We start from the raw sequence: 27,528 nt of genomic DNA, 5'->3' as shown, positions 1-27,528 counted from the left end.
ACGCTCAGCTCAGCCGTTTCTTCGCTTGTTTACTCGCGTGTAACTGAGATCACTTTCAACGACACATGAGATAATAAAGGCAGGGACTTGTGACAGGTTTATTTTAGACTTAAACGAAAGAAAATAATCTCGTGGTTCATCTGGATCAGAACAGTAGATCCAACAGGATGAGTGCTGGACGAGCAGCAGAGGGCGCTGGATGCGTCACGTGGTGGGGGTTCAGTCCCGCGCGCGACCTTCTCCGTTCAGGTAAACGTTTGTGCGCGTTCAGGTAAACGTTTGTGCGCGAGAATGATCAAGAAATTTCCAACACCTGGAAATGATGGATTCTTGTGGAGGAAGTTGAAGCTATAAACATACTTTTATTGACTTTCTCTCCATATATGCAGTGAGTGCTGGAGGTGAAGTCAACATGTTACTGGTGGGCAGTGCAGATCCACGACACATTCTCTCCACTGTGGCTGGTTTGCGAGACGAGGACAGACTTAATGTGAGTTTTCGACTCAAACTAGGTGATAATACTGTAAAACACGCGACACTTCTTCTTATTTTAACCTGTAATCATGTTTATCTCTGACAAGCTGCTCGTTTCTACCCATATTATCATTTATTTGGTCATTTTAGATATTTTGATGTTGTTCCCCTTCACTTAATTGTCCCCCCCCCCCCCATCTTTCTCTGGAACATGTGATGACGTCAATAATCGTCACTGACAGGTACACATGCTAATTGTTCAAGAACATTTTGTCCTAAACAAATTTTGCCCCCCCCCCTCCCCCCAAACCATCAAACAAACAAAAATATTTTTTTATACATATGGCTTATATATCACCCAAATTGGACATATTTCAATTTTCAATTTTATTGTCCCTCTTGGAATAAATAAAAATTGAAATTCCCAGAAATCTTCCTTACTTTGTGTGTAATATATATGGTTTAGATTGAATCTAAATTTAACCTATTTAAATTAATTAATTGGGTCATCTATCTGTCGACTTTTTCTCAAAATAAATATAAATAATAATACAAATTAATAAAGATATAAGATTAAATTCTGGAAATCTACCTTGAGTAACTTAGTTAAGTTAGTTAAGTTTTTTTTTTCAAGAGGGCCACATTCAATGAGGTTAAAACAAGCGAGGGCCAAATATAAAGCTTATAAAAGCTTCTATATCTTCGACCAGATGGAGAAGTGTTTAGGAATTAGCATTGACGCTCAATCTGCTTGACTTTTTGGTGTTTTTCTTTTTGATATTGTAATCAGAAGCTTGTGTAACTATTAAAAAGTGGTCAAATAATAAAAAGTGACACATGAAAAATAAGACGGACACACTCTTTCATATAGAGGGATTTAAAACCTTTGTTTAGCATTTGAAATATTGATAGCAATTGGCCCAACGAGGCAGCAGGGGGCAGTATTATTATGGAACTGCACAACAAGGAAGGTAGATCAAGCTTCAGCTCCACCATAAGTGACAACTTTTGAAATATTTAATTCAGCACCATTGTGTTTTTATGCCTAAAAACTAAAGAGAAGAAGGTAAAAAATGAACTTCTTGGCACATGTTCTTATATATTTGTTAACGCTAAACAACAAGTGTCTGGTCCTGCAGGTGTGGGTGGTTGAGAGCAGCATGGAGGTGGTGGCCAGACAGATGCTGCTCCTCTACCTGGCTCTGACGCCGCAGGAGCTCATGGGCCTCCATGGTACGTGCACACCACACCTCCAGGGTTTGTAGTGTGTGGTAAGAAAACCTCCTCAACTTACTTATCGTTCTCAGAGAAGACCGAAGTTTTCCTGGAGGTTTTCGGGAACTGTGAAATCCGGAGTCACACCGAGGAAACTCTTAAACGCATCGCGTCGCAGTTGATGCTGAGCGTGACCAACACACTGGACTCGCACCCTTGTATGAACACAACCCTCCTGAAGGTGCGTCCACTCCCTGCACCTCATCTCTTCCACAGGCGAGTTCCCCAACAATGACTTGTGAAACATATCTATGGTACAGTTCAAGGAGCGGGACGAGCTGGACAAGATATTCAAGTCGTGGATCAGGCCGGAGCGCGGGGTCATAATGTCGAAGGCCTGGGATTATCGAGTCAGGCAGCACCTCGGGACCCGATACGACTCCAAGAAAGGCTCCTTCGACTGGGACCTGTCCATGAAGCTGCACCAGAAAAGGGTTAATATTAACATTAGAACTAGATCGGAGCTTGAGAACTTTTATTGAACTTTCATCACGAATACACATTTGTTTGGAACTTTTAAATCTTGTACAAGCTTCATAGGTTGTAGTGCACACCTGCTCACCTGTCATACAAATATTTTAAATAATATTTAGGGACATTTAGGGAATGCTACAATCCCATAATGCACATGCAACAGATTAGACAAATACAAATATATCTTGATATTTATAATATTGTCAAATATATTAGGGTTGTTTATTGGCATGAATCTAGCGATATGATACGTACCACGATACATGGCAACGATACGATATATTCTGATACTGTAGTAACAAAGTACTTGACTCTGGTGTTGCAGAATTTACAGACTACATGAATCTTGTCAAAGTCTTAACTGCTTTCATTTGTTTTGAAACCAAAATTTGTCCAAACATCAGCTTTAAAAGCTGCTGGAGTCGACTGTATCCTCTCGTCCTCAGTCATCGCCGATATCGTTCCATAAGATGCGGATGACATAATGACTGCTGCCATCTAGAGGCCGGAAGTTTAATTGCAACAAAGTAAATGGACAAATGCTGATAATGTACAATATATATACAATTGACAAAAATAATCATAAGTAAATGCAAGCAAATACTCTATATATATCCTAATTTATTAAATTATTTGCAACACAATTCCCCTAAAGATCTGCCTTTTCACCTTTTTTCAGTGTGGGACGATAAACCGACAGCAATACGCTCAATGGAGAGAGCGAGGGTTGGCCTTTGAGATGAGGGAAGGCATTTACCAAACCAACAATACGTCCATGCTCTCGTCAAGAGTATTCCTGGTGAGTGTTTTTTTGTTTTGTTGCTTCCTAGATCTTTTGAGCAACTGCGCTAACTTTTTTTTGTTCTGCACAGAAAGGAGGCAAAACGGCAGTGAGCGGCTACTGGGGCGACATCGTGAGCAGCCCCTACCTGGGCTTCGGTGTGGAGACGGACGACCAGAGCATGTTGGAGACTAGGAACGGACAGCACATGAAGGTCAGGATTTTACTCATCACTAAAAATCAAAGTAGATTAATGGTAGTGTTGATATGTTGACCTTTAACCCTTGACCTATAGACAACACAAGGGTTAAAGATACTCCTTGTAACAGATATTTGTTCGACCCTGAATCCAGAAGCGCTCAAATACTTTGGCCCCTTTGTGTGATAAAGTTTGTTCACCCTTGGATTAAACAAAAACTGGCAGCACTTTCAAAACATCTCAACAAAAGTATTATCATCTTCACTCTCTCCCACAGACAGCTCAGGACATCTCCTTCGCAAACGTACAGAAACTGTTCCAGTCTCTGACCAGCAGACGGATCTGCACGGGCACGGATCAGACGTCCACGGAGAGCAGCCAATCAGCAGTCGGCGTCAAAGGTACCGTCGCCGTACACGAGTCGTCTTGAAGCCGAGATGACGGAACCATATGTTCCCGTCTTCAGATCTGATGCACATCAAAGGACTCGCCGTTCACTTCTTGCCTCTGGACTCGCTGAAGAAACTTCCAGAGAAGCAGAAATACAGCGACTTCTTCAACGTCATGTACTTCTCTGCCAGGTGAGGCGGTGTTTTTCAACAAGTATGCTGACAATACACTAACAACTTCACAAGCCCTGGATGGAGTTAATGAAGTGGTGTTTTAACTTCTGGATGTATTTTTAACTGTGTATTGTTTCGTTGTTGAAGCGCCTTGTAACCCAGGTCTGTGAAAGACGCTTTACAAATAAAACGTACTCACGATACAGGGGGAACGATACAATATATCGTGATACTGTAGTAACAAGGATATATTCGTAGTATTGTCGATTACTTGACTGTAGTGCAGAATTAAAAGAAAACCATATTGACTTTGACGATTTGTTATGAAACCAAAATATGTCCAAACAACAGCTTTTAGAATCGACTGTATCCTCTCGTCCTCAGTCATCACCGGGATCTCAGAGGAATTATTTTGTATTTAAGCCGCAGAGGACGTATTGACTGCTGCCATCTAGTGGCTGGAAAGTTAAATTGCAAGAATTAATAAAAGCCATACATATTTGCATTTCAATTGTAAAACGTTTAATAATCATTTTGAAATAATTAATTAAAACGAGTCAGTGCGTTGGAATATTGATGGGGTATTTTGAAAAAAATATTTCTTTATTAAAGTGTATTGATATTTTCTTACAGCCTTATTAATTTGATGTGTTTTTTTAAGCTCTGTGCCACATTTGGACTCAACGCTGAGACAGATTGCAGCACCAGATGCGTCGCTTGTCGTGGAACTGGCAAAGTGAGCTCGTCTCTTATTTTTTTCAATTAACATGAGTTTTGTTGCCATGGCAACAGTGTTCTCACTAATGAGTCATTCGTACTGACCAGCTGAAATTCCACAAGCCTTGCAGAAGATATGAAACCAGCTTGTTTTCCATTCCAGGTTCTTCCTGGACCTGTCGAAGGAGCAGGAAGCAGGATTTGAGGAGCGAGCGAAGAGCATCTGTGTGGAGGCAGGGTTCGAACTGAGCCAGCAGGCAGAGAGTGACGACGCTTTTCTGTTTTGTGTCGCAAAGAAGCAGTGAATGATTGTGTTGCTGTGGTCGTGATGACGCCGAGGACTTTTCTCTCAGCTGTCACATTAAGTCCTGACATAATTATATACATTTTCTTTTATTAGTATTATTTTAATATCTATTTTTGCTTCATAATAATTCTTACTTTGGTAACAACTGTTGATCTTAAATACACGATATACAAAAAAACTGGTGATTTTAATTGTCATTATTTTTGTCTTCAGTGCAATTCATGTACACAAAACGTCACTTCCACACAAGTTTAATTCCAAATAAAACTCATTTACATTAGAGCTTTATTAAATATCACGTCACATGACTGTATTGAGTGTAATTATTCACGCAAAAACACAAAAACACGAGAAGAGATGGATCATCAACGGTGTCACTTCCAGCGTCCTCCGACCTTTCCCTTGCCATGACATTTCTTGCTGCAGTGAGAAGAAAACAAAGACAAAGGCTCAGTTTACTTCTTCTTTATGCCTTTTTTGTTCCTGTGTGTGTGTGTGTGTGTGTGTGTGTGTGTGTGTGTGTGTGTGTGTACTTTATCCAGCTGTGCTGAACCTCAGAGGGATAAATCTCACTCACAATTTCTGCGCGTGTTGGATTCTGTTCAGCAGCACATTAATCTGGAAACAAAGATATCAGATGATACATTTAAGCAAGTAATTATATAGTATTACAGTATTAATACACAAGTATTACAATTAACATGCAAAACATTATCAGCATTTGTCCATTTTCTTTGTTGCAATTAAACTTCCGGCCTCTAGATGGCAGCAGTCATTATGTCATCCGCATCGTATGGAACGATATCGGCGATGACTGAGGACGAGAGGATACAGTCGACTCCAGCAGCTTTTAAAGCTGATGTTTGGACATATTTTGGTTTCAAAACAAATGAAAGCATTTAAGACTTTGTCAAGATTCATGTGGTCTGTAAATTCTGCAACACCAGAGTCAAGTACTTGATAATACTACAAATGTATCTTTGTTACTACAGTATCAGAATATATCGTATTGCTGCCCTGTATCGTGGTACGTACCATATCGCTATATTCATGCCAATAAACACCCATAATATATTTTCCAATATTAATCATATCAAGATATATTTGTCAATAGATTGTTTACTTCAAAATAAAATATCTCCTGGACAAGTACCTCGTACTTCTGCTTCTTCATCTTCTCAGTCAGGTCGAACTTCTCAGACTCCAGCTCATAAATGCATCCCCACATCTCATTGGCTCTTTTCCTGCCACACAAAAGCGTCGCTGATGAGAGAAAGTTCCGGACGAACAAAAGTTCTAACGGCTCACCGTAGTCCATCTTCTCTCAGGCTCTCGATGGCGAGCGGCTGTCGTCTCTCCGCCAGCGTCTTCTTCTTGATCTCCCGTGCAGTTTGTTTTTTGCCTCGCCTCATCTCCGCCTGGTGAGAGCGAACGTTGGACAATCTCACACAGTACGAGTGACTCAAGAGTCTGACCTTTGCCAAGAAGCCTCCAAAATGAGCCCCCATGTTGGAGAGCACCTTCTTCTTCTTGGCCTCATCCTCGGCTCTCTTCTTCGCCTCTTCCTCCTCCTTCCTCTGCCTCTCCTCCTGAAGGACAGATTTGTTTAACCCATCTTGTCAAAGTCGCAGGTTCCAATACCGCAATCCTGGTCTGTCGGTCTCGCTCCTTCTCGGCTCTCACTCGCTGCTGCTCGGCTCGTTCAGCTCGACGACTCTCCTGCAACAAAACATCTGTCACCGCTGCTGGTCCAGGGTCATCCGAGTCACTGCCATCACGATCTGTCTTCATGTCTCGCTGAAAGAAAATCTAGCACGTCTAGTTCCCGGCTTCATTAGAGACACTTGAATGAATAAACAGTAATAAATTGCTTTGTATTTTTTAATAACATGTAACATGTAGCAGTACTGCTTTTGTTGAAGTAATTGATTACATTTTTTAACCATAATTACTAACTAAAATAATTTAACATTTCTAAATACGATGACACTGGTATAAGAGAAAAGTATAGAAAACTAATTGGAGGGGAATTTAAAACAGATATATTTAAAATATATCCACAAATTGCTACGAAATCTACGTATATTTGGTGAAATTTTACTTTTGAAATCTTAAATAAATTCTCATTATGTATTGTCATTATATGTCAATGACAACAATTATTTATTTTTTTAATAATATTTTTTAAAATCCTTAATAGGTTGATGAAATAATCCACTGGACTATGATAATGTACATTGTAGGTCAATGACAACATTTCTTTCATTATTATATTTGAAAAATCCTTTATAGGTTAGTCATAAACCATGGATCCATGAGTACCTTGACTATTATTCTTGTAAATTTGGTGAGATATCCCTTTAGAAATTGGAAATAAATTATGATTATGTACCTTCTCAATTATATTAAAAGAATCATTAATAGGATAGTAAATTACGTAGTGTCATTATATGTCGATGACAATTTTTTTTTAAATTTTTATTTCATAAATAATTGAGCCTCACAATCCTGTCCTTCAGACCGATCAGCTCCTCTTCCTCCCTCTTCCTCTGCTCGAAGTGGACGTCGATCAGCGTCTGCAGCTCCAGCAGGTCCTTCTCCATCCGCTTCCTGTGGATGTCCTGACACACACCAGCACCGTCTGAGCTGCAGCCGGACTCGAGCAGACGTGCCACTTACATCAAAGTCCACCCTCTCGCCCTCTGGGATCTTGGGGGGAGCCAGCTGTGTCACCACAGGCCTGTTGCATAAAAGCACGGCAATGAATGTCGAGTCTTTTTGAGAATGTATTCCTGGGAACCTTACACTTACTTGTGTTTGGGTCGCCCTTCTTCAAAGTGTAACAAAACAACACAAATATAAAAACACATTATTGTTTCAAAACTGTGAGTGATTCAAATGAAGTCTCACCTCCCTCTCCCTGCTCCTCGTCATCCTCTGTGGATCGAATCATTCAGAATCAACCATCAGTCCATGAAGGCTAGAACAAAGCGACATCTCTTACCCTCTGGCTGGAGATGATCGTCGAACTCCGACATGGCTGCTCTGCACAAGGAAGATCTTGATTGAGGAAGGAGAAGGATTTTGAGGCTGGACTTGTGGACTTTCATTGTCTTAGTATTTGTAAAACTAAATAATGGACAAGGGACCTGAATCTATTGTGGCTGCCTTTGATGCTGTTGCAGGTTCACTTCCTTTTCCGCTCAAAGATCCGTAAACCTGACCTTTACCACCTCAGTGATCTGCAGCTGTTTCTCCCTTCCTTCTCCAAAGATAGCCAACGATTACCACCCTCCTTATTAAGAACCTCCTCCCCAATCAATCCTGAGTGAAGAGCAACTGACTGGTTTCCCTTCATCTTCTCAGAGAACATGCAAACCTAAAACAAACTTTCCTCTTCTTTCAAAATGACAATCCTCATGATCAGATGTTGGCAAAGTGTTTCCATCATGATTTTAACATAAAACTATATAATTTATACAAAATTAAAACACATTTAATAGTTTATAAAAGTGTTAAACAGAGAGAGTTTAAAAAGTATAATTGTCATTCTACGCAAAAGTTAATGTAGTAAAATCTAGAAATGTGTAGAGGGATTTTATGTTTACGCTTCAATGAAAAACATGGAACTATTATATAGTACCATTACTATACTACCATTTTAAGGTTAAGTTTTGTTTTCATATTCAGACCTAATTGGTCTCCAATTTGTATTTTTAATTGTATTTATTATTTTATTGTTTTATGATATTGCCTTGCAGGATTGACTTTGACTTGATGCATATCACTGGTTATCCACAAATACATGAACTGGACTCCTTCATCACTACTCCACCAACATCTTTCATAAAATCCCTTCAACCTGAAACAATTTATAGATTAAATGATGAGCTATTCAACTTCACTTGCTACTTAACACAAGTCAAGATACCAACATGCATCTGCTGCACTTATAAAATTAGTTTTTGCGATAATAATATGTATTCAAAGTTATTGTGGGTCACATGAAAAGACTGTCCCCCACTGGCATCCCATCTCCAAAATAGGCAGTCGTGGCAAAATGTTAAACAAGAGAAGCTGTTTCTTCTTTCACCTCAACAACACTACAGTGAAAAGTTATAACCTTGGCAAACATCTCTACATCAATGAATAACAAAACTGGCTGCTGTCCTTTTTTCTTTTTTTTTGATTTTCATTCCCTGGTTGCCTCAGTTTTTGTTATCGCTTTCGTTAGAACAGAATCTGTTTAAATTTAATATATTCAGACAACAAATATTGCTGCAGAACTTAAGGTAACTTGGGTGGGTCTCAACTGGTCTGATACGGGGCCCACCAACACCCCTAGACTACAAGCCCTGAGCCGAATAAAGATAAAAAATTTATTTAATTTAACATATATTAAAAAGAAAGTTTTAACTTATATATTTAACAATTCAGCTCTAGTTTAATGAATTTAAGCTGGGTTCAAGTCCCACTTTTGGGTCCTAACCAAGCAATCACTGAAGTATATTTATGCTACTCATCTTTATATTTCAGAGGGACAAAGATATTTATTTAGATGTTTTAATAACTAACTAACTAGAAACATCGTTTATTGTGTTCATTGGACCTTAATGTAACACTTATACTTCATGTTTATCTCCTGGAATATGTGACTGGGTGTGTCTTCATCTCTGGATCCTGGTTGGTGCTTTGGTTCAAAGACAACGATTAGGTGTGAAGTCATTTGTCGCTAATGATCTCTGAATAGATGAGAGGGTCTGGTCACCGGGATAAGAGCCACGGATTATCTGAACCATCCTCCTGCTTTCATTTGATTCACTGCAGAATTCAAGAGATTAGAGGAGTTTCCATTCACACCAGACGAGTCCATTACCCTCTGATCCTTGCCTCAGTCCACGTCCCTCACAGACTGAGAAGAAGAAGTAAAAATACTTTGTTTGTCGCGTACACGTGTGTGCGTGGTCACGGTGGATCTGCCGCTGATCCTCTTCGCAGACAAGATCTCGGCGGACGTGGCTCTGAGTCAACATGGCAGCGTGACAAATGAACGATGAGGGATTGTGGCAGGAATTCTTCTCCTCACTTCGGTGATGAATGTTTGTCTGGCTCAACGTTAAATCAACACAAAGAAGGACGAAGGCATTGTTTTAGAAATGATGCCATCACCCCGATATAGAGGCTTCTGGCTGCTCGGGATTCCACATCAATCCAGTGGGTGAATGATAGATTAATTTAATTGGTATAATAATAAAAGAGGCCATAAGAAGATCCTTTCTAAGGGAGTTATTAACAAACATAAAATGTGAAATTCTCTGAGATTATTCTCATGTATGTATCTCTTTGTTTTCAAACAGTGTTTGTGGCCTCGTTCATTCCTTCACTCTCTTCCTCCACCTTTGTCACTTCTATTTCCACCTAAATCTATTTAATTGAACCACAATGCAGCTTCAACATCCGACAACGAAAGTGAAGCTTCAATGTTGATCTCTATGAATCAATCCAACACGTCTCATCACCATCTCATGACTCACATCTGACAGTCGAGACGCAGAATCCTCAACTATGTCGGTTTCTAACTTTGTCCCTGGACTGTCATTACACTTTAATCCAGCAACACACGGGAGGGAAAAGACTCAAAAGTGTAAAAAAAAAGTCTCTGGAAACACAACATGAGGTTTTGCTGAATCAAGCTAGCGAGGGATCATGATGATGGAAGGAGCTTGAGAAGGACTCACCTCGACCAGAAGAGACAGAGATGCTGCAGAACAACGACAAGTGAGAGAAGGAGCAGAGATTTATATAAGGGGTCCTGTTGGGGCACGATGAGGGGGACCCGGCCTGACGTGTGTGTGTGTGTGTGTGTGTGTGTGTGTGTGTGTGTGTGTGTGTGTGTGTGTGTGTGTGTGTGTGTGTGTGTGTGTGTGTGTGTGTGTGTGTGTGTGTGTGTGTGTCGGATTCATCCACCAGCAAGGAAAACAATTCCTGTTGTTATTTCCTTTTTGGTCATGTTGTTCTTTAAATGGTCCCTTTATCACCTCCATTTGTTATTCCACTTTCTTCATGCTAACGTCAACATACATTTTTTTTTTGTATGAAGTTAAGAAGCGTAAAAGAGTAAAACTCAAGTTTTGTTTGTCTAAAAATCTCTGAGAGTTTAACAAAATCCTTATATTTAGTTATTATAATTTGATGTTTTATATAATCTTAATCATTGCTGTTACTTTTTTTAAAATCTGTGAATTAAATCATGTCAGTAAAAAGTATTCTCTCTATCAATAATGATCTATAAAAGTAAATCATCTAAAATATTACACGACTGATCTAGAACTGGACAGTTTCATGACCTACCCGTGTTCAAACAAGACGCAGCTGTTAAACTTTACAGGATAAGACACATGAGTGAGAGACATGACATGACAGAGACGTGGTAGAGATTTAGGAACCGTTTACATTCTCTTTCTGTACATAATCCAGATCATAAAACGGAGGCCCTGGGACGTATAAATTCTGCACGAGGGCCCCCTTTTAAATGCCGGAGATTGAGCATTATGTGGGTCTTTTGAAGGATCGCCTGACAAGATAGCACATTTAGCTGCTGTCAATTTTTGTTTCTCTAATGTGAGGCCTTCATCTCGGTGCTACACTTTTTACATTTTTGACCTGTGTTGTGTTGTACTTGCATCAGTCCAAGACCAATCTTTTTTATACATTTAAAATAAACAGTTTGTTTTAGACTGAGCAACATCAACTTGGCAAACTATGCTCATCACTGATGTCTTGTCATAGATTGTCTGGTAAACTCTTTCCTCTGGGTCTGTGTCCCCCTGTGTGGACCATCTCCATCCTCAAGTAAAGAACCAACTGGAATATATACCGCCCAGTTCCTACGACACTGACCGGACCACGGAGACAGAGACATCTTGACTGGTCTCAGAGATTTGAGGTTTACATACTAGAAGTGAATCCGAGGCTCGAGTTAAACAAGTTAATAACACCAGCCGGGCTAGAGGGCCTTGATCTGCTCACCTCTGTGGAGCGATGGTGGCCAGCAGGACGTGGACAGAAAGGAGAAAGAATATTTTTATTCTCCTTGCGTAAAGTTCCATTAGTTCCTGTGCTATATATTGATATATATTGTTAAGAAATATTCAATTGAGGCAATATTAGCAGCACTGCAGGTAGAATGACCTGATGCACAAGATTGCAGAGAAACAAGCTAGAAATAACCTGAAAATTAGTCATTTATTTAATGAATAATGAAAATAATAATATTATTGAGTTTACCAGCAGACTGTTGTAGTGGAAATGATGTTATTTTAGTAACTTTAGTAAGTCTGCATCACATGAAATGGTTCTTCCAGGAATGTATTTTGTCACCTGATAAATTACAAGTCGACATTTACTCAAAATAAGATTTTTTATTCCCTTGCGTAATAAAATCAGTTGTTGTTTACAATAAGTTATGTCTCCATGGTAAATAAACCGTCTTTAAGAGTATCTAGTTCCATTTAATTCAATTAACTGTTATTGGATGTCCTTGTATAATTATTTACTTGTTTTTTCAATTTGACATTGAGAAACGAAAGTATCAAACTGGCATTTGTCAGACTGAAGAACCAGAATCAGACAATAATAATGTGTTTTTTCCTTCATCTGCAGATCAAAAAAGAGCCAAAGTCAGTGGAAGAACTTGAGGATGCTTTATTATAATGCATTTTAAACCATGACAATCGCATCAAAACAAGAGCTGAACAGTTCAATTGTACTTTTAAATACAGAAGTGAATCTTGTAGAAAAACACAGTGATAACGCAACACTCCTGGTTGTTACGCATGAAATGATAATGACTTTTTTGAAACATACATTTTTGACCGATACGACTTAAACTCTGAACACATGTTGTGCTACCGATCCCAACCTGACGCTACATGTTCATGCCAAATGTTTGTATGCAAGATTTCTTTGCTTCCTCACAAGAATGATTGTGGCCACGTGTGCTCAGCTGTCGGACATGCAGGATGTATTAATAGATGCAGGGCTTGACTAGTGTTATCTTCGGTGCCGTCCTGGATAGGCATCAGCAAAAAATAAAACCACAGAAAGAAATTTTAAGCAACAAAGATTGTTGAATAATAAATAATAAAATACAAAAAAGATCATTTGTATCGTTTTAAAAAAATAATAAATCATTATTATTGGATAGATTTTCTATTCAATGAACAATTCATCAACCAGTTGGTGATGATTTAGATCAAGTATATTAAAGGAATCCCCATCAAAATGAATGAACACAATTAACTTTTAACAAAGAGCAAGACCAAAATCAATCATTTCTAATGTAAAATAAAAACGTATAAATTCCACTAGTAGAATAGAAAATGTCAATAGTTCTCAGCCGTCACCGATCCAGCACAGCTTTGGGTCGATTGTTGTGGCAGCAAAAAAAAGGCAACAATATTTATTTTAAATGTAAATGCACAAATATGTCTTCCTATGATGCAGAAACGTTTCATGCCAACAGTGTAAACTGTTTGTCGTCATCAGTGGTCGGTAATAATCAGAAAGTTGGTCCAGTTAACTATTGAAAGAACAAGGTCGATGAAGGTCAAGGGGCATTGAGGCCAACATATCAAACAATCACGACTATCTTGTGCTGATAGCTTATAAAAACGGTGTGTCACTGGCTTAACATCAGCACAGCTTCGAGACTGGCACAATGCTCATACTTAGACATCTTACTTTAGACATGATCTCTGCTCAGTGACATCAGTAGTTGACCCGATCATTGGAATCAATACTAGTATAAATATTCCCACTCACTAGTCAAGTGTTTCTCCACGATGGGACTAAAACGACTGCGCGGCTCCTGTTTTCATCCCATAATTCCCTCTGCTAAACTGCTAGAAGCATAAAACAAGAATATACTCCTCAGATAATTATTCTTTAACATGTTTGGATGGTTTGGAGGCATAACCAACATATAACACACACACACTTACACACCCACACCATGAAAAGCACGTCTTCATAGCAATGAGTTCAGGAGTCATCAAGCGAAGTAGAACTGTTTTACAAGAGAAAAGTCTTCCACACGTCTTCGTTTGCTGATAAAGTTCACGCCTTCCTTTTGGCACCGTTCTCTTCCTGAGAGTGATCTACAGGTCTTTCTTGACCTCTGACCGCCGCGCCTGTGATTTGTTGGTCTCTCTTTGGTGTGGACTCAACAGCTCGAGCAGATCGTGGAGGGCAGTTTTGACTTGAGCTCCAAATTTACGAGCGTCCTTAAAGCAAGAGAGAGACAATGATTCAGAGGTGATCAGTAAATTCAGTTTCAATTCAATCTCAAGTATCCTTTAAGATTATAACTAACAATAAACACTTCTTGGATTTGGATCGTTGTCTAACATTAATGTTTCATAGTCTTCTATCACTAGATTTATATATATATATATATATATATATATATATTAGAAGGTGTTGCGTAGGACTGGAGGTGTATTTAAATACCAACTGGCGAGAGAAGAACCAGCGTTTACAAGGGTGAGTTTGAGTTTATACTCACAGTGTCCAAACAGGAGTGTTTGCAGGAGATATGGAAGTTCATATCCTCTCCTACAAGGTAGTAGCAAACCCCGTACCCATCGTCAGCCACCTGGAAGACACACCTTTAATCTCTTAACAAAAAAAACATACTAAAAAAAAACAACTTTATCGTCCATTATCTTAATACTTCTTTATTTTCAGCAATCATTTAAAATGGATTATTAAAACAAATTGAAAGAAAAATGTCTCATTACTCTCCATTTTTACAAGATCTTATAGTATCTTATTGTAAACAAAAAACATTCCTGTAAACCTGCCAGTCATCATTATTCTAATGAGCACTCTTTGCACAGCAATAACAGACCGACACATGAAGCTTTTAATCCTCGCTATTTATAAACAGACAATAATCCTACCTTGAGCATCAATCAGATGTAATCCAACACTCATAATCTCACTTCTGCCGCCAACAGAATTAAATTATTTTTATCTAAGTACAACTAAAAACATCTAGTGGTGGGTTAAGGAACATATAAAAACAATGTTGTTTTCTCATTTATATTGAAAGTGTGAAGAAAACTGACCTTTGGAATCATACCACAAGTTATGGCACACAATTTAATTTACACACTTTTAAGCAGCATTGTGTATTTTTTTAAATTAGGCAACGGTGTAACGAAGAAGCCACGACATTGCAGTTACACTTTTCTGACACTGTATGAGCCACAAACAATATTTTAAATCATCCGCATCAATGCTTTAATGTTCAACTATGTGAAATCAATGAGTTTGTTCTCAGTTCTTTCGTATTTTCTTCACCTCCTCGCACGCTGTACAATTTGTTGACACAACTCCAGAGCAAAAACAATTGATAGGCTTAAACTAAAATTCAAATCCAGGTAACTAAAAATGTGGTGCTTGGTCATAAATGTCCTGCCCAGACAGCATGTGAATAAAATGTGAAAAAGTATACAGGTATGAATCAAGTTTTTTAAGTTAACTAATTGTTTTTTTTCAGCCCTACATCATTACATAGTTACCAGCATGAATAGTGTGCCCTCAAGTTAAGTTATAACATTAACAAAGTGTTGTATTGTGTATTTAAATGTTTCACAAAATAAAGCCACAGCGTCTCTATTGTTTTGAATCATACATTTATAAAATAATGCAGCACTGACCGGACCGAAGCCTCCTCCACAGGAAATATACTCAGGGTGGTTGACCAGGTCGAACAACTCAGGCTGCTGGACGCCGATCTGACTGGTCGATAATCTCCACGGCTCAGACAGAACCTGAAAGGTTTGATTGGTCAGTGTTGTGCTTCACAAATGAAAAACTTGGAGAAAAACATGAACCTCTTTCAAGAAAGCAGACTCGACACCGAGGTATTTGGACACGACGTAGAGGCAGAACAGATGTCTGTCGATGCCAGATCCTGTCATTGCCAGGCGGTACATGAGCTGGTGTTTTTCTGATGCAGCACGAAACAAACGTCTGCACACATCTGCAGACTGGAGAGAGGGAGGGAGAAACAAAGCATCACGACTGACCCATTTAAACTCAATTACTGCAGACATCAGCAAGTTGTTCTCTGTGTTGTTAAGAACACCGATATGAACCACCGGTCCTCACCTCTCCCGCTTCTAGCGCTCGAACAAAGGCACTGCTCTCGTTAGTGCAGGAGCGAACCGTCTCGGTCCTGCCTTCCCTGAATAGACGGGTCATGGAGGCCTCATACGTGAGGCAGAACGACCCTCGACCCTGAAACATAAGAATGTATGGTCACATATTTTAATAATCTTAATCTATAAAATAAAAAAAAATCTTAATAGCTAAGAATGTCTTGAACGACAATGATAATAATTGATCTTATTTGCAGTCAAAATGAAAATAGATTTTTTTCTTTAATTCAGAATCATAATGAAAAAACACATTCAAATCCAACTTCCAATTTTTGCTGTGCGGTACTGACAATAAAATTCATTACATTCCGGTGGGTGATAAAAAATGTTACAGGATTGGATCTTTTTATTTGCTTTCTCTCTGTTTGTTAATGAATTACACCACCGAATGAATCATCAACCACCTCAACTCAAGCAGTCTCACCCTGTAGTAGGCCAACTGAAGAGCCATCTGAATGAAAGCATCAGGGCTGACGTTGCACCTCTTGATCCTTCCTTTGCCAAAATCCCGGAACAATAACACATGGAAGTCTAGGTCATCTGCCAGGGTTCGGGCCACGACAAGAGACTGAGATATCGTCTCCTGAGCCTGAAAGACAACAATTTTCAACATCTTTTATATAATTTTCTTTTCTTTCCAGGTTCAGATTGTCCACGTCAAACATGAAGGTTTGCTTTTTTGCAGAATGTGTATCGAGGACAAACCTCTGCAGGGATTTCCCAGGCGAGCCTTTGTGGTTTAGGCAGTGATGAGTCCACCTCTCCTTTGCAGTGACCCTCTACATTGTAGCCAAGCTGGAAACAGTCCACTGCCAAGACAAACTGAAAATAAAAAAATTGAGTCAACAACAATAACTAAATAATGCATTACAACATAAGAAAATAAATTAAATAGACCTGCTCTGGTAATAAAGAATAGTTAATTTTTTTACTGAAGGTTTTCATTTACACTCTCATAGTCTGAACCTACTGGCCCATATGCATCGGTGACATATAGGACGAAAAAGCCATTTAATGAACAGATAACAGCCGTTGCAGTGGACAGTAGCCTTTCATATATTTAACTTACTTGTCAGTTCATGTCTGATTAGTGTATAAACATTTCGACCAGAATATTCACTTCAATAAAAACAGAGTTAATATGCATTATTCTTCACCTCCCACGCATGAGCCACTGTTGGTGCATCAGCCCATGAATGCTCCGCTAGAATCCCACATTTTCCATTTTTGTAATAAACAAACGAGACGGATTTGTCGAACCACCTGCATGTAAACAGACACAGAATTTAGTGAACGTTCTACAAATTATCTCCCTCAGTAAGTCAGTATTTAATTCATTGAATATTTACCGATCATTGCATTTCCCATGCAGCAAGGACTTGGCGTAGCGATCTAAACTGGCAGCTGGATCCTCCCCAATCATGCCCTGTTCGTCATCATCCAGGGTCACAAAGAAGGCAGCTTTCTCAATGCAGTCCAACGAGCGTTTGTTGACCCCACTGCTGAAGTAATGCGTCCTAACTTTTGCCCATGGCAGCCTGCCGAATGATGCCACATTTCATATAAAACATTGAAGCTTATTTGTTGGTTTGAGAAGCAAATTGTCAGAATGACCTGTCACCAGCAGTCAGAGCGCAGAGCTGTGACTCTCCCTCTGCAGGGGTTGATGCGTCATCAAGTATCCTCTGGATCTGAAACTCCAACTCTCTCGGCGTCAAGAGCCGGCCTGCGTTGTAAGCCTTGAGGCGGAAAAAGCGTCCTCTGTGGTAAACTGCAACATAGTCACTGTCTTCCAGGTGTTGCACAGTGTCTTTGGGAAAAATAATTAAAGAGTTAAAACAAGCAAACTGGTCATAACAGAAAAAAAAAAATCTAAATCTTATGCATCCTACTGTGTAGTAGGACAAATGTAAGATTACATATTAGAAACAAGTTTGTGTCTCTTCCTACATTTGAAAACTACTTCTAGTTTTGTTAACACAAAGGTTAATTGGTGTAAATCACAGGAAACATGAATGCTAAAGATGACTAGATGGTTGAAATCCTACATACTAAAATGTAATCGATAGTACCTGATATACAGCACAGGTCAAATGTTTGGACACACCCTTAATTCAATGCGTTTCTTTATTTTCATAACTATTTATATTGTAGATTATCACTGTAGCCATTAAACTATGAATGAATACATCTGGAATCATCTACTCAACAAACACATTTGAAATAATATGTGTGTTCTTGACTTTTTAATGGAGTTGAGCATTTATTGGACAACTGTTAGAATTCATGTTATGACAAGAACCAATCAGCTAAATTAAGAGAAATGAGTGACCGTCATTACTTTAAGAAACAAAGGTCAGATAACTTTGAATGAGCCTGTAAGCTGTGTCCAAACTTTTAGCCTGTATTCATTTAAAATGATCAAATTATAAATCGAACACCCTTAATACTTCACGTTCACGTTCTGGCCAATACAGTGATATTGTTTCATTGTCAATGGCAAATATGTTTTGTTACATTGCTATACAATGAGATTCTGAAACAAGAAATGACTTGCTACCTATGAAAATTACGGACAGGCGGAGAACTGCATGGGTATGCCTCTAATTCATTTGATGTTTGAGTCTTTCACGTTAAAATATACGAGAAATTTTTTATGTTGAATAGGCTGGATGCGTTTTTTTTTACCTATTATTGGAGTTATTTTTTCTAATTATTTAGAAATAGGCATATATTTATCAAAGGCATCTGTGAGAATAGAAATCAAATAGCATATCTTCCAGACAGTTTTTAAAGCTGTGCAAATATGAGAATAAAAAAAAACAACTAGTTAAAATGCTGTTATGTATCTGATCTTCTATAATATTACTATACTGAGGCTGCCAAGCAGCACTTCAGCAGGGCATGAGAATTACCATACTGTCTTCAACTAATACGGCTCGATGTACTCATATTGAAACTTTTTATTGTAATATTTGAGCAAAAGATTATTAAAATACTGGGTTTAATATTCAAGCTACTGCAAATGTTTAGACATGTCACATCTTCTAGACACCAAGGTATTATTTGGTTCAGATGCCTTACGATAACTCAAATTTAAAACCTAACGTGAAGGTCATATTCTGGATTATTATTGGAACTACCTGAGAGCACTCCAGGGATTCGACAAGTGTCAAACATCCTCTCATATTGATAGGAACAGCAAGGAACCGCAGACCTCAACATCAGCTGAGGAGGAAAAAGAGGCAGAGACCACAGGAAAGTGAGAGAGAGAATGGGGAGTGGGAAAAAAGAAAGGATGAAACCAAGCAAGAAAAGATCTGATATTTAAACGTAGGAAGCAGTTTTAATGACGTTAACCATCAAGAATAAAGGAAGCTCTCCCGTCAAGTTGTGTATGACTGTGGAACACCATCATGTCATCAGCATTGATCATAGCATGACTTTACCAGTCTCAATTCCAGGAGTGCGTGTGGTGTTGAATATCCTCTCACACTGAGCTGCACACAGAGGAATGACAGTGCCTGGGATATGACTCTGGGAGACGAACAGAAGAGGTGGAAGGTGAGGGAAAAGTGGGAATAAAAGACAAGTGGAAGAAAATGTAAAGTCAGGCAAAAGAAAAATAACAATAATTAGGAAAATTAAAAGGCAGGAGGAAGAAGAAAGGTGGGAAGAATAAGAAGACAAAGGGTGTGGGATGAGAATGAGAACATAAGGTGATGTCGTCACATTCACATATTAACTGCATGCATCTAAGCAACAAGCAACTATCGACAAACATACAGACACAGCCACTGATGGACAGATGCTGCTCACAGACAAAACGCAACCGGTTTTACTCTTAAAGCTGATTATTATTGAGGCGAAGTTAGATCCACCACTCTCATGTGAAGGTATAATGAAAAGGTATCAATATAATTATTAAAGATTCTTCACTCACAGGTTTGATTTCTTCCCGGTTCACTTTGCGTCGATAGAGAAACATGGCATGAATGGTGTTGCCGGCTCTGGCTGCCTGGATGGGAGTTGGTGTCACATACAAGAAGTCCTGGATGGAAAACAGAAGAAAGAGCACAGAAATGTCATGATTCAGATATTATAGTGTAAGTTATACCATTATTCTTTCCATATTGTAACTCTTTGATTGAAGCCTTTTCATTTCAATTATGACACGATTCACCAAGTTCTTGGTTCTGGTTAGAGGCACTGCCCTATTCTGGATAAAATCAGTTCACACATCCATGAATGTCCTGAATTATGAAATGTCAATTATTTACATATGTCTATGATTCTTAGTACTAGTAGTTCTTTATGTATATCAAGCGATTAGAGTCAGAAATTAGGTTGATACAGGCATACGTTTCTTATGTTTTGTTAATTCCATTTTCCTCAAATCTATGTGAGATGAGAGGAAAAACAGCTGCTTGATTATTGGGCCGAATAACTAAAACTATGGCTTAAGGCTTTGACTTATTTTCTTTTCACAAAAGTGCAATGGACGGCTCTCCCTCACCACTGAATCTTGACCGCTTGGTTTACATGACAATGATTGAAAGTAATAACTTACCATCCCATAATAGTTGCTGTTGACCATTATAGGGCTTCGTCCTCGTAAGTAAACATATTCCTCCCACCAGTCACTCACCTGATAGAGACAAAGAAAGCATAGGAAAAGAAAAGTCTCGTGAACAATCACGTCAGTAATAACAGTTGAATATTCAGACATAGTAAATAATGCAACGTCTGAAGTGCTATACATTGTTAATGGAATAATATATTGGACGCTTCAAAAAGGGTTATGCACATGTCTGCAATATGGACATTAAAAGCACCTACATTGAAAAATCGTGGCGTCCAGCATTCAGATAGTATTTAGGATGTAATGTTGCGATGTCCTACTTTACAGTATTCATTATTCATATGGCCACAAGAGAAATACAAAACACACTTCTTTATGTAACTAGATTTGGCTTTGTGTTTACATCAGATATACTCTATTAGAAAGCTAGCAAATGATTTTTATTGCTTTCTATTGCTCTATGACAAGAAACTATCCTTCTTAAAAAATCGAAATGTATCATTATCATATAATGAGGCTAAACTGCTTTTGATTAAAGGGAAGGCTGTTTTGTCAAAACGTTATGTTGCTGTTGAACAATTGTGAAATAATAATAGGTTTTGTTAACAGTAAGGGGAATGAGGTACGACTTACATAGTTTGAAGCCCACAGGGATTTCAGTTTAAGGTAGAACTGTAGGCGATTACCGAGGCTGCTTTCAAACTCTGTTGCCAAGTTTGTGACCCTCTCGAAGTCCACATCATCCATCAGAGGACGCACTGACTCTAAATACTGCGGAAAGAAAGGAAAAACAAAAAGTACAATTTTCATTACAATCCCATTTGTGTTCTGGACGGTGAAGAATTGTTATGTCAGCATTTTAAAACCTCATGTCACAGCTCACCCTTTTGACCGTTTCCTTGACGGCAGGCAGAGGCAGGTTAGGCAGCAAGCCTTGGTAACTGTAGAGCAGTGGCTTCTTGCCAGAAAAGATGCGCACCAGGGCCTTGAAATACACAAGGGTGAAACAGGTTTACTTTATTGATCAAGTTTGGGTATTGATTGACTTGAGAAACCAAAAAAAAACAGAACTAACCACCCAGACTTTGGTTGTGTTTGACATCTTGCCGCGCGACTCAAACATCCAGCGGTGGTAGGAGAGAAGCTGCTTGAGGCAGAGGCGCATGGTGAAGATGAGCAACAACCACAGCATTGTGCTAAAGAGCACAGCTGACACCACCACCTGGCACTGGTTACCCATTGTCTTACTGGGAATTAGAGAAGCATAAGTGCAACCACTGTTCAATGCACATTTACATTTTTATACACAATTTTCAAGCAATAATAGTTCAACTGAAACGGTAAATCATTAAAACAATATGTCAATATTAACATTTTAAATCAAGTGCATTGCTGCCACAACGCTGACATCATTATTCATTATTCAAAAATATAAGTGAAGTTAAACTCTTTAATGAGGCTGAAATCAAGTAAAGTTTTAATGTCAAACAAATGTATCATTTAATCAGATAAACAAACGTTAATCCCAAACTGATAAGCTGGTAAATATATGTCCACAAAAGATGTTCCTCCGGCTAGTTTACCCGACTGGTAGGTTCTCCTGGATCTTTGCGATGAGTCCCATGGACGGGTCCGATCGCGTGTACATGGTGGCCAGGATTGCAACGACCACAAAGAGCCAGGAGGAAGGACTGGCAGGGTACACGCCTGTCAACACACTGTTCTGTTGACGTCAAAGAAGAAACACATCCAGTTGAGTTAATTATTACACTTTATAAAAGCTTGCACGGTGTTACAGCATTATTTCATCACAGGAATCCAAACTTAAACACACAAACAAAAACTTAAGTGGCACACGGGTGTTTTTTTTGGCACCGATATAAACCTGCTCATTTCTACGAAAAGTGTAATTAATATTCAATTTAAACAATTAAAAGTTAAGTTTTTATCTAAATGTGTTATACGTACAATGGATAGTAAGAGTTTTATACCACATGCTTAAATAACGACTGAATTTTAATTATAGAAATGAATAATATTAGTAAGTACGCAAGTAAAGAGCAGTTTTTGTAAAGCGCCTTTCTAGACCAGGGTCACAAAGTGCTTGAACAGTCAAAAGCAAAACACAGTTAAAAATACTTACAGATTTAAATCTCTTAATGGCCAAGACAACATATAGACAAAAAAAGGACTGATAATCCAGATAAAATAGAATGATTTGAGCCTTATTAATCACTGCTACATGGATTTTTTTTGGGAGATTCTCATGCAGCACGAGTAAGCAGCAGTCATGTGAAATTCCATCACACTTTAACATATAGCAGATGTGTTTCCCTGACATGCAGTAAGAAAGCACGAGGAGTCCGGCAAAACCCTGACATGCTAATAGAAGTCCTTGCATCTCTGTAAATATGACAGGTTTAACGTACACACCTTGAGACGAACAATACGCTTCTTCCAAGATCGCACTCCAGAGAGGTAGATCTCTGTGAGGGCCTGGTGGGACAGTCGGAGATCGATGCCATCCGGAGTGACCGTGAACTGGAAGGCCACAGCCTGATGAGCCTCCGCCATGATCTTCACAGAAGGAAAGACAGGAGAGACTGAGGAAACGTTGAGAGAAACCCAAGACGACATCTATAGGAATACTTACGATTGTGTAAACAGTCTGTATCTCATTATTAACATTATATTTACTTAGTAATCAAGAAGGATCTAAATCCTGAATTGAATTAATAGAGGGAACTTGGCTTCAGTTTTTATTTTTCCTACTATAATGATTTATATTTCCAACTTTAATGATTTATTTTTCCAACTATAATCATTTATTATTCTTCCTCCATCATTAGCCTCAGACATAACACAAAATAACTCTTCCCTTCAATAGACCTTTACATGAAAGAAAGTCATCATGAGGATTAGTTAGATCTGGATTTAATTTTTGCATTAGTACTAATCCAAAGAACCCCTATTTTTACCTTAAAGTTAAGAGCAAATGACTTGGCTTGAAAAAAAGAACTAAGGGAAGAGTCATGGTATTAATGCTATTAATTGATATTACTAAAAAGATATGGTATTTATTTAAACTCTTCTCAAATGGAATGCCTTACAAATAAATAACCAAGGAAATGACCAGTTGTAACAAAATATAGTTATGTGGTTTATAAATATCAAATGGTCAAAATATATAAAAGATTTGATACATTTTTGTAAAAAAAAAATGTTTAAATTAGTTTTTTCTATAACTGGTTTGAAGAGTTAATTGTCTCCTCTATGTACCATTATTAAACAAAGACATTTGCAAAGTGATCATTGTGTGTTAATGGAATAGGGTATATTTGTTCTGTTCACTGAGCTTTAACCCACAAAGGGGATTGATTGTTTTCCATAAATAGGCTGGAGATAATGCCCCAGAGGTTTTCATCAGTGTGTCACCGGATTCCACCTCAGAGGACTCCTATTGCATGCACCGGAAACTAGCATAACATAGCATAGCATAATAATCTAAAATAATTCACTACTAAGATCAAATGGGCCAAATATTGACGTGTTCAAACTTGTCATAAACCACAACATGGTGCTTTTGCCTTGACATGCATGTATCCTGTTCTGTGACGCTGTATAGTCAAAAGAAGAACACTATTTTAATGTAAACCAAAAACAAGACTTTAACAGGATATTTTTTCTCCTTTCACTTAAAGAACATAAAGCTTTGAGCTCTGTTAGCACCACTGCCAACATAAAAAGTAACAATAGAGAAGCATTGATCACACACAAATCTGCACTTTACGGTCTCTTTACAATAATTAATGCATAACCACTAAATTTTACCTAAAGAAAGATATGAAACACTTTTTTTTTTCAAGTAAAGATTAACATTAGTTGTGAAATCACCAATTAATCACAATTACTGGCAACTATTTATTTCAACTACGTTATGGGTGTCCCCTCAAATTATGCGTTGAAACTATGGCACCACTTAAAGACTGTCAAGCTAGCACTGATGACTTCTGTCATTGATATTGGCAATGGCGATAGAATCATTTAAAATCATTTTTCTGTGACATTGTTTGACCACCATCTGCTTTCCTTCAACCAGAGTAAAATATTTTGAATGCTTAACTGCCATAGATAGAGCAGTAATCCTGCGTATCCATGCAACTTAGATTACCCATTCCCCCTGAAGCTTATGTCTTTAAATATTGGCTACAGAAAACAGCACACCTAATAAAATTTGACAATGACATCTTTGTAATAAAGCCATGCTGATAAGATGATTAAATGAAGTCATTAATAGAGGGAATGAGCTGTGAATAACTGAAAAGTCTGCTGGAAGACATGAAAGGTCACTGTTAGTGTGAGACTGAAGCTGACTGAAATTTTAATCACAAGGCTGACACACACAGAGTAGACATCGTTCTATGCTCTATGTGAAGAGAGAGACTAAAAACATTCTTTAATAATTCTTTTTTAAGATATATTGTCAAATATTGCGTACTTTATAAATAGATTAATATTAAAGCATAATAGCATTGTTAGCACCTTTGTTTTTGAGGGATCAATAAAGTTGTATCTATCCATCTTACTGATGATCATCCTGTATACTTTACATTCTCTTACACATCTTTTTTATGAACTCATAGTAAGTTATTTGTTCATATTTGCATTATAGAACAAATCATCCAGCATACAATAAATTCCTCGCATCCTTTTTGTTATAAGATTGGACAACTGAATCCTTTCACGAAAGAATGGCCTGTATGCCACAAGTTTGAAACTCTATTGTAGGTTTTTCATGAAAACCAGTTTCCACTTTTAAAAACTGTAAGACTGTATAACAGGACCAACAACCTGGTCCAACAAAAAAACAAACAAAACTAACCTTTACCTAAACCCTTAACTATAAATAAGGTACAGTAGAATGCAAAAGTTCTTGGTGTGAAAGAAAATCGTGTAGAAAGCAAAAACACAAACCCTTATTTTGTGTTTAGGAGTGAACCGTTGTTTAATATCTTAACTATGGATATCGTTATGCTGAACAGCATTATATTGACATTCAGAGATACAAGTACTTTAGGATTAAAAACAGGTTATTTGACTAATAATACACATATGCAAAATAAATGTTAAGATGGTTATTTGTGTTCCAAAAGCTTAAGTGGAGAAAAAATATGGTTTGGCCTTAAGCTGTAGAGTATTTACTTTTGTACTCAACTATTATGTACTTTCATCTCGTGTTAATTACAAATCCATGATTAACATGCTAGAGAATTTTCCTATTCACATATTCTTTAGCGAACAAAAACACATTTATATGAAATAATAACAAAATAAGGCCTCTCAATTGCTTCATTTCTAGGGAAATACATCCTTGTCAAATTCAAGTACAGTAATGCAAAATATTAAATATTCAACGCAACTACATTTTATTAGTTGTTCTAAATTACAAGCTTTAACCTTAACACATGTATTTTCAATTATTGGCCAATAATGTTGACATTTTATTTTTTCACCTGAATGATTTACAATGTTTATATACGTGTAATTATTTATTTATAAAAAATACTTGTAATCTTTAATGTTACACATGTCTAATGTTTTATAAACGACATTTGCATTGTTTGTCTCACCATGTCTTCTCATACTTTATTTGAAGATCATAAACAATGTCATGATCCTTGTAAAACTGTACACAACAGCCTTGTAAATCCCACTGAAGTTTGGTCCCGTTTAAAGTAAAAGTGGTTTTAACAAGGACACGTATGGCGGCATGAAAAACCACTGAAACATCTACTTGCTTTTTGAAAAATAGCAACATTATTATAGTAAACCATAAACCACAACATGTAGCTCACAACATCTAATGTATTCCAATAGATATTTCATTGTAAGAGATGGTCTTAAGAATTCCATTCTGCAGCTGTTGTTAACATAATATATAAACAAAGAAAACGAAGCATCGAGTGATGCCTGGATCTGTATAAAATATCAATATTTTAAACAAGTGTTCGCGAAGGATGTTATGTTTGGTTTAAAAAAAAAAAAAGAAGCTAGCTGATGCTAGTTCCGGCTAACAGCCCATTATGTAGTTAGCTATACACACACAGGGGGTCGGAGAAAAATGCGCATTCTATGGTGTAGTGTGGCGGAAAATACGCTGTAGTCGTGAGAAAATACCTGAGCGTCTTCAGACTATGGTGGCGAGCAGAAGCAGGACTCGGGCGAGAATTCCTGAATCGAAGAGGATTTTTGCTGTCAGTGTCTCTGCCTGTGGATCCTCCTCCACTGTACACAGATGCTGAGGACCCGGCGCTGCCTTCACTGGCCGTCGGAAATTTCTACTTCATTTGACTATGAAAGGCCGTTAGTTCTTAGTTTGGTTATTTTTAACATGCATTATGACCAGCGATATAAAAAGCAAAGATAAGGCATCATTAAAAAATATAACGGCTCGATATCTTAATTCTTCGAAATGACGTGCCTTAAGATGAACGACTGACCGTAAACGTCATCTACAAAGTTATCTTCTTTTAGGTTTGAAAAAAAAAAGCATTTTCAGTGTAAAATGTGTTGTTTAGGCCACAAAATAAATGTACAATGAAAAAGAAAGTAGTTGAAAAAAACAAACGAAATGTGTACCTGCAGATTACACAAAAATATACTAATAAAATATGCATTTAGGATGAATGAAAATGAGTTGAGTTCTAAAAGAAAATGTGAGTTTCATTTCAAAAGCCTGTTACACGTATAGTTTTGATGTCTTTATTAATAAAGGCTAATTTTAATATAAAAATATAAATTTAAAATATACTAATCAACCTTTGGCAGGTCAGGATTTCAACTTAATAGTGTCAAAAGTAAAAAATCTACTGTTCTTGTTTTTTTTTTTTCTTTTTGATGAATGTTGACTCAGAAATTGGACACATGG

General features: G+C 37.8%; 3 protein-coding genes across 4 annotated transcripts; 1 reads left to right on the top strand and 2 right to left on the bottom strand.

The window, feature by feature from the left end:
- Positions 1-9: 9 nt before the first annotated feature.
- dnaaf3l (dynein axonemal assembly factor 3 like) lies at positions 10-4,950 on the top strand. The gene is made up of 11 exons (XM_087794180.1): positions 10-249; positions 390-490; positions 1,614-1,707; positions 1,782-1,930; positions 2,010-2,183; positions 2,903-3,022; positions 3,096-3,218; positions 3,481-3,604; positions 3,670-3,784; positions 4,428-4,502; positions 4,647-4,950. Exons 1-11 carry the CDS (start codon positions 168-170, stop codon positions 4,786-4,788), a joined length of 1,299 nt encoding a protein of 432 aa, XP_087650306.1. The 5' UTR covers positions 10-167; the 3' UTR covers positions 4,789-4,950.
- A 214-nt stretch (positions 4,951-5,164) lies between these two features.
- LOC148077520 (troponin T, slow skeletal muscle-like) lies at positions 5,165-10,540 on the bottom strand. The gene is made up of 12 exons (XM_087794179.1): positions 10,529-10,540; positions 7,795-7,850; positions 7,701-7,727; positions 7,602-7,620; positions 7,470-7,530; positions 7,295-7,411; positions 6,432-6,509; positions 6,266-6,379; positions 6,099-6,208; positions 5,944-6,034; positions 5,368-5,408; positions 5,165-5,210 (listed from the first exon to the last, which is right to left on the bottom strand). Exons 2-12 carry the CDS (start codon positions 7,826-7,828, stop codon positions 5,165-5,167), a joined length of 738 nt encoding a protein of 245 aa, XP_087650305.1. The 5' UTR covers positions 7,829-7,850; positions 10,529-10,540.
- Positions 10,541-12,478: 1,938 nt separating this feature from the next.
- LOC148077519 (carnitine O-palmitoyltransferase 1, liver isoform) lies at positions 12,479-26,873 on the bottom strand. Of its 2 annotated transcripts, none has more exons than XM_087794177.1 (19): positions 26,778-26,873; positions 23,034-23,177; positions 22,184-22,323; positions 21,676-21,847; positions 21,484-21,585; positions 21,234-21,371; positions 20,589-20,666; positions 19,962-20,069; positions 19,468-19,555; positions 17,633-17,828; positions 17,368-17,556; positions 17,176-17,281; positions 16,724-16,840; positions 16,443-16,607; positions 15,969-16,097; positions 15,692-15,847; positions 15,515-15,628; positions 14,356-14,445; positions 12,479-14,074 (listed from the first exon to the last, which is right to left on the bottom strand). In XM_087794177.1, exons 2-19 carry the CDS (start codon positions 23,172-23,174, stop codon positions 13,949-13,951), a joined length of 2,355 nt encoding a protein of 784 aa, XP_087650303.1. In that variant the 5' UTR covers positions 23,175-23,177; positions 26,778-26,873; the 3' UTR covers positions 12,479-13,948. The 2 variants fall into 2 exon arrangements, with proteins under 2 accessions (XP_087650303.1, XP_087650304.1); XM_087794178.1 differs by lacking the exon at positions 19,468-19,555 and adding an exon at positions 19,162-19,246.
- Between the last annotated feature and the right edge of the window lie 655 nt (positions 26,874-27,528).

Source organism: Callionymus lyra, chromosome 6 (genome assembly GCF_982586985.1).
Source record: "Callionymus lyra chromosome 6, fCalLyr1.hap1.1, whole genome shotgun sequence".
NCBI lineage: Eukaryota > Metazoa > Chordata > Actinopteri > Syngnathiformes > Callionymidae > Callionymus > Callionymus lyra.
The sequence above is the reverse complement of the archived record's forward strand: the minus strand, read 5'-3'. Positions and strand labels throughout refer to the sequence as shown.

Bases quoted from the DNA above. Each gene is read 5' to 3' on its own strand.
- dnaaf3l (XM_087794180.1), top strand. From the start codon at position 168: ATGAGTGCTGGACGAGCAGCAGAGGGCGCTGGATGCGTCACGTGGTGG. The intron at 2,184-2,902 runs GTTAATATTAAC...ACCTTTTTTCAG, and splicing joins TGAAGCTGCACCAGAAAAGG to TGTGGGACGATAAACCGACA. The intron at 4,503-4,646 runs GTGAGCTCGTCT...TTTCCATTCCAG, and splicing joins CTTGTCGTGGAACTGGCAAA to GTTCTTCCTGGACCTGTCGA.
- LOC148077520 (XM_087794179.1), bottom strand. From the start codon at position 7,828: ATGTCGGAGTTCGACGATCATCTCCAGCCAGAGG. The intron at 7,728-7,794 runs GTAAGAGATGTC...TTCGATCCACAG, and splicing joins CGATCATCTCCAGCCAGAGG to AGGATGACGAGGAGCAGGGA. The intron at 5,409-5,943 runs GTACTTGTCCAG...CTTTGTTTCCAG, and splicing joins TGAAGAAGCAGAAGTACGAG to ATTAATGTGCTGCTGAACAG.
- LOC148077519 (XM_087794177.1), bottom strand. From the start codon at position 23,174: ATGGCGGAGGCTCATCAGGCTGTGGCCTTCCAGTTCACGGTCACTCCG. The intron at 20,070-20,588 runs GTAAGTTATTAC...TTTTCCATCCAG, and splicing joins ACAGCAACTATTATGGGATG to GACTTCTTGTATGTGACACC. The intron at 17,829-19,467 runs GTAAAGTCATGC...TTTTTCCCAAAG, and splicing joins CACTCCTGGAATTGAGACTG to ACACTGTGCAACACCTGGAA.